This window comes from Palaemon carinicauda, chromosome 9 (genome assembly GCF_036898095.1).
Source record: "Palaemon carinicauda isolate YSFRI2023 chromosome 9, ASM3689809v2, whole genome shotgun sequence".
NCBI lineage: Eukaryota > Metazoa > Arthropoda > Malacostraca > Decapoda > Palaemonidae > Palaemon > Palaemon carinicauda.
Window position 1 is genome coordinate 129,204,919 of NC_090733.1, and position 7,500 is coordinate 129,212,418.

Here is a 7,500-nt window from a genome sequence, read left to right on the forward strand (position 1 = left end):
AGATTAATGCTGACTTCAATAATGTAAAACTAAACTTAACGTCCTCAGCTGAACTATAATAGAGGAGTTTAATGCTGACTTCAATAAAGGAAAACCAAACGTAATATCCTCCGCTGAACTATAATAGAGGAGATTAATGCTGACTTCAGTAATGTAAAACAAAACGTACCGTCTTCAGCTGAACTATAGCAGAGGAGATTAATGCTGACTTCAGTAATGTAAAACAAAACGTAACGTCTTCAGCTGAACTATAACAGAGGAGATTAACGTTGACTCTAGTACGTAATAACAAAACGTAACGTCCTCAGTAGAACTATAACAGAGGAGATTAACGTTGACTCCAGTAGGTAATAATAAAACGTCACGTCTTCAGCTGAACTATAACAGAGGAGATTAACGTTGACTCCAGTACGTAATAACAAAACGTAACGTCCTCAGTAGAACTATAACAGAGGAGATTAACGTTGACTCCAGTAGGTAATAATAAAACGTCACGTCTTCAGCTGAACTATAACAGAGGAGATTAACGTTGACTCCAGTAGGTAATAATAAAACGTCACGTCTTCAGCTGAACTATAACAGAGGAGATTAACGTTGACTCCAGTAGGTAATAATAAAACGTCACGTCTTCAGCTGAACTATAACAGAGGAGATTAACGTTGACTCCAGTACGTAATAACAAAACATAACGTCCTCAGTAGAACTATAGCAGGAGATTAATGCTGACTCCAATACGTAAAAACAAGACGTAACGTCGTCAGCTGTGTCTGGGTTTAGAAGGCTGTCTGGCAGCCTGGCGCAAAAGACTGTCGAATATCAAATTTAAAGTCAGATTGGATCAGTGAATGGAACTAATGACCCCACGGACGAATGTGGGTCTCAATTTCGTTTCTGATAAGTGAAGAGAGACAACGTTCTTTCGAGCTAATGCCTGTCGAATCTCGACTAGTATTCGACCACTAATTTGGAACGAACCAACGTCCTCCCGAGACTGAGAACCAACTGACTGCTAACTGGACCTGCAATTGGATGCTATGATTTGAGAATACTGAAAAAAACCCAAGTAAGATAATGGAGTCTCAGTGAAGAATTTCGTAATGGTGACTTGCACACGTAATTCTTATCCTTTCGTGACCTGGCACCAACCAACGCCTCGTTTGGAACAACATGTTTTCAAGGTGAGTCTGATAAAGTTTGGGTAATTCTCCGTGAAGTCAGATTTGAGCTTCTTATCTCGTTTACTTTCAGGTACATAAAAATAAGCAGAATTTAATACCTTTCAAGTGCCATATCGCAGGTCTCTTTTGGGGGATTTGATAGGATGCAATTATCAGTGGTATGATTTCTAATGCTGGCATTTTGTCATTACTCATATGTTGTAATCAAGTACCATTTTATTGAGAAAGGCTGTAATGAACTAGGTAATATACACGAACAACTATGAATCTTCCAAAATGAAATGGAAGACTAAAGTGTGAAAGGAATTTATTTTGTTTCACGTTTCTGACTTTACTGTAGAGTTTTTAGTTGAAAATGTATTCAGATATAAATTTATTGTTACTGTTACTGTTCTTAAAATATTTTATTTTTCCTTGTTTCCTCTCCTCACTGGGCTATTTTCCCTGTTAGGGCCCCTGGGCTCATAGCATCCTGCTTCTCCAACTAGGGTTGTAGCTTAGCAAGTAATAATAATAATAATAATAGGAAATGGGAAACTTACGGTGTTGGTAAGGAATACACATAGATACATACATACACACATAAACATATACATATACATACACACACACACATATATATGTGTGTGTGTGTATGTGTGTGTGTGCGTACAGTCTGGGAAGATCTGAATGTAAATGATGGTCAGAATTATGAAAAGTCTTATACAACATGCACAAAGAACTAACTAAATGACGGTGCCAACAATCAATATCTAGATCAGGAATAATAAATTTAGTAGTGCGTAAGCTCTTGTCCAACAAATTAAGATGAGTTTTGGGAGTTAAAGACCAGACAGGAGAACAATACTCGAAACAAGGCAGAATGAAAGAATGAAATCACATTTTCAGAACAGATTGATAACCGAAAATCTTAAAAGGCTTTCTCAATAACTCGTTTTTTGTGTGTAATTGAAGAATAAACAAAATGGAATTTTTCCTAAAAGTAAATTTGTAATCAAGAATCACGACTAGAATTATAAAGGAAGTGTATAGATTTAAAGAAACCTTATCAATGCAGAGATCTGGATGTTGAGCAGCCACGGTCCTCGACGTACTCCAATCATATTTTGAGTTTTGTGAGTGTTTAACTTCATGCCACATAATTTGCACCATCTAATAATTTTTAGATCAATGTTAAGGGATTCGCTAATTTTCTTATGGTAGGTAAGGTTAAGCTGCTTTTTAAAGTTGCCATAAAGATTCCGGTCGAAATAAGCCCCACCCTCTGATGACGTCACAGCCAATCACATTGTTCCCTTACAAATTTCAAATTGTTAACGCGGGAGACAACAGGATTGGCTATGACGTCATCAGGGGGTTGGGCTTATTTCGCCCGGAATCGTTGCGGTGACTATAGAACGGATATTGCTTTACCATCCATTTCATAGAATATGGGTTCCCAAGTTAAGCCAGAAGACTTGCAGAACAAGATTTAAAACTGACAGGTGAAACCTTCACTTCTTGTCATTACTCACCGTTTGCTTTCAGTCATAGTCAAAACTGAAGGGGTCACTATAACCCTAGTTGGCAAAGTAGGATGCTATATGCCCAAGGGCTCCAACAGGGAAAATAGATCAGTGAGGAAAGGAATAAGGAAATAGATAAACTACAAGAGAAGTAATGAACAATATAAAATATTTTAGGAACAGCAATAACATTAGAATAGATCTTTCCTATATAAACTATAAAAACTTAAAATGAAAACAAGATTAAGAGAAACAAGATAGAAAAGTGTGCCTGAGTGTACCCTCAAGTAAGAGAACTCTAACCCAAGACAGTGGAAGACCATGGTACAGAGGGTATGGCACTACCCAAGACTAGATCTAGAACAATTGTTTGATTGTGGAGTGCCCTTCTTCTAGAAGAATTGCTTACTATAACTAAAGAGTCTCTTCTACCCTTACCAAGTGGAAAGAAGCCACTGAACAAGTACAATGCGGTAGTTAACCCCTTAATCGAAGAAGGATTGTTTGAAAATCGTATTTTCCTCTTAGGATGGCATCTACCTTCTTATCTTTTCTTTAATCTACTTAACCGTTCACACAATTGACTTCCACGAATACCTTATGCCAACAATGTAAACAAAAGTCTCTTAACCTTTCACACAGTTGACTTCCACGAATACCTTATGCCAACAATGTAAACAAAAGTCTCTTAACCTTTCACACAATTGACTTCCACGAATACCTTATGGCAACAATGTAAACAAAAGTCTCTTAACCTTTCACACAATTGACTTCCACGAATACCTTATGGCAACAATGTAAACAAAAGTCTCTTAACCTTTCACACAATTGACTTCCACGAATACCTTATGGCAACAATGTAAACAAAAGTCTCTTAACCTTTCACACAATTGACTTCCACGAATACCTTATGGCAACAATGTAAACAAAAGTCTCTTAACCTTTCACACAATTGACTTTCACGAATACCTTATTACAACAATGTAAACAAAAGTCTCTTAACCTTTCACACAATTGACTTCCACGAATACATTATGCCAACAATGTAAACAAAAGTCTCTTAACCTTTCACACAATTGACTTCCACGAATACCTTATGCCAACAATGTAAACAAAAGTCTCTTAACCTTTCACACAATTGACTTCCACGAATACCTTATGCCAACAATGTAAACAAAAGTCTCTTAACCTTTCACACAATTGACTTCCACGAATATCTTATGACAACCATGTAAACAAAAGTCTCTTAACCTTTCACACAGTTGACTTCCACGAATACCTTATGCCAACAATGTAAACAAAAGTCTCTTAACCTTTCACACAATTGACTTCCACGAATACCTTATGCCAACAATGTAAACAAAAGTCTCTTAACCTTTCACACAATTGACTTCCACGAATACCTTATGGCAACAATGTAAACAAAAGTCTCTTAACCTTTCACACAATTGACTTCCACGAATACCTTATGGCAACAATGTAAACAAAAGTCTCTTAACCTTTCACACAATTGACTTCCACGAATACCTTATGGCAACAATGTAAACAAAAGTCTCTTAACCTTTCACACAATTGACTTCCACGAATACCTTATGGCAACAATGTAAACAAAAGTCTCTTAACCTTTCACACAATTGACTTCCACGAATACCTTATGCCAACAATGTAAACAAAAGTCTCTTAACCTTTCACACAATTGACTTCTACGAATACCTTATGCTAACAATGTAAACAAAAGTCTCTTAACCTTTCACACAATTGACTTCCACGAATACCTTATGCCAACAATGTAAACAAAAGTCTCTTAACCTTTCACACAATTGACTTCCACGAATACCTTATGCCAACAATGTAAACAAAAGTCTCTTAACCTTTCACACAATTGACTTCTACGAATACCTTATGCCAACAATGTAAACAAAAGTCTCTTAACCTTTCACACAATTGACTTCCACGAATACCTTATGCCAACAATGTAAACAAAAGTCTCTTAACCTTTCACACAATTGACTTCTACGAATACCTTATGCTAACAATGTAAACAAAAGTCTCTTAACCTTTCACACAATTGACTTCCACGAATACCTTATGCCAACAATGTAAACAAAAGTCTCTTAACCTTTCACACAATTGACTTCCACGAATACCTTATGACAACAATGTAAACAAAAGTCACTTAAAAAAAATAGATCAAATAGATTCAGATAAGGAATCTGTTTCACGCCTTATCGTGCCACCCTCATTAAAAGTTTTATCTGTCAAGAATCAATCTCTGAACATAACATATCTTCAAACTTCAAGAGCCTCTCATTTAGATTGGGCAATAAGACCAAGGTAATTTCGTCAGTTATGTTCACATATCAAGACTGAAGAGGATGGAACTGGTTCGCGATAATAGCTCAGCAAAGAGGAAGCCAGATTTATTATTATTATTATTATTATTATTATTATTATTATTATTATTACTATTATTATTATTATTATTATTATTGTTGTTGTTGTTGTTGTTGTTGTTATTATTATTGTTATTATCATTATTATTATTATTATTATTATCATTATTATTATATACTAGCTAATCTACAACACTAGTTGGTAAAGCATTATGTTATAAGACCAATGGCTCCAACTGGGAAAAATAGCCCAGTGAGGAAAAAAAATAAGGAAATGAATAAACTGAAAGAGAAGTACTGAACAATTAAAATTAAATATATTATTAACAGTAACAACATTAATATAAATCTCTCATATTATTATTATTATTATTATTATTATTATTATTATTATTATCATTATTATTAACTAAGTTACAACCCTAGTTGGAAAAGCAGGATGCTATAAGCTAAAGGGCTCCAATAGGGAAAAATAGCCAAGAAGAAGGAAATAAGAAAATAAATAAACTATAAGAAAGGGAATCAACAATTAAGATTAAATAATTTATGAACAGTAACAACAGAAATATAAGTCTATCGTATATAAACTATAAAAACTTCAGAATACATGGGAACGAGTAATAAGATAGAATAATATGCCCAAGTGTACCCTCAAGCAAGGGAACTCTACCCCAAGACAGTGGAAGACCATAGTACAGAGGCTATTATTATTATTATTATTGTTATTATTATTATTATTACTTGCTAGGCTACAACCCTAGTTGGAGAGCAGGATGCTATAAGCCCAGGGGCTCCAACAGGGAAAATAGCCCATTGAGGAAAGGAAACAAAGAAAAATAAAATATTTTAAGAACTGTAACCACATTAAGATAAATATTTCCTGTATAAACTATAAAAACTTTAACAAAACAAGAGGAAGAGAAATCACTAACCAAGACTGGAGAACAATTGTTTAGGAAACGGATTTAAATAACTTTGCATTTATCATCGCTTTCTTTCTTTCAATTTCTTCACCAAAGATTCAACCAACAGCAACAGACTAACGTCCAGGTTTGCAATTCACCGCTAAGGTAGAGTTCTCTTGCTTGAGGGTACTCGGGCACACTATTCTATCTTATTTCTCTTCCTCTTGCTTTTTTATAGTTTATATATGAAATATTTATTTTAATGTTACTGTTCTTAAAATATTTTACATTAACTATTAATTAATTTTCTTGTAGTTTCCTTATTTCCTTTCCTCACTGGGCTATTTTCTCTGTTGGAGCCCTCGGGCTTATAGCATTCTGCTTTTCCAACTAGGGTTGTAGCTTAGCAGTTAATAATAATAATAATAATAATAATAATAATAATAATAATAATAATAATACCAAAGGTCCTTTGAATAGGACTCTGGGCATACCTAAATGTCTGTGACAGATACCATGCCATTCTTCCTTCCTGCGTCCTACCTGTGAGTTGAGTTACAAGGATTTTGGATGTCTCAAAGACTTTTTAGTCCATCCGGGGAGACTCCATTTACTCTTAGGTAGAGCGATTTGGTTTGAACGTTTAAAGAGTTTTTATGATTTTGTCTAACTCACTCTTGAACTCGTTTACCATGTACTGTTTACTACATCCGCTGGAAGTATTTCAAGTAATTTACTATTTTTTTTTTGTAAAGAAATTACTACATTGAGTGGTGTTGCATCTTTTCAATTCACTTTGTTTAGCCACACTTGACACTATTACGTCAGAGAGAGAGAGAGAGAGAGAGAGAGAGAGAGAGAGGAGAGAGAGAGAGAGAGAGAGAGAGAAAGTTCATTTTTGAGGGATAATGATATGTTTGCATAAGGAGTTATTATCTATTACCTATCTCTTTTTATGACTGAACTAGATAAAGTCATGGGGGCTACCTGTCCCATTGACCTTCGGGAACTAGATATCTTCCTCAGAGACTAAAGATTCAAAATATAAGGTCAAATGTAAGCAAATATTTAGATAAATATATGGGACTATAGTGACCCATCGGCAGGCCACCTTTGGAAGATACAATTGGCATACACGGTCACGTGACATAAATGGTAAGGCACTTGGCTCTTTCTTGGTCCATCGCATTCCACTTTCCTGGTTTATTTATTTCCTAGTTTCCTCTCTTCATTTGGGTATTTTTTCCTGTTGGAGCCCTTGGGTTTATAGCTTTTTGATTTTCCAAGTAGGGTTCTAGTTTAGCTCGTAATAATAATAACAAAAATGTTACTGATACAAGTATTTGTTTGCGGTCAAGAAAAGCTACTTGAGGTTAGCAGCCTTAACCATCAATACTTGCTGAAAAACCCTTTAAAGGGAAAGGAGTTTTACTATATATATATATATATATATAATATATATATATAGTAATATATATATACATGTATATGTATGTATGTATGTATGTATGTATAGCCT

General features: G+C 34.8%; 1 protein-coding gene across 1 annotated transcript in view; it reads left to right on the forward strand.

Moving 5' to 3' along the window:
* The first annotated feature begins 884 nt into the window (after positions 1 to 884).
* The window catches only part of Amacr (Alpha-methylacyl-CoA racemase), a 302,904-nt gene continuing 296,288 nt past the window's right edge, over positions 885 to 7,500 (forward strand). Inside the window, exon 1 of the mRNA XM_068380418.1 lies at positions 885 to 1,178. Coding sequence (XP_068236519.1) covers positions 1,168 to 1,178 — 11 coding nt within the window. The 5' untranslated portion in view covers positions 885 to 1,167. The remainder of the gene's footprint in view (positions 1,179 to 7,500) is intronic.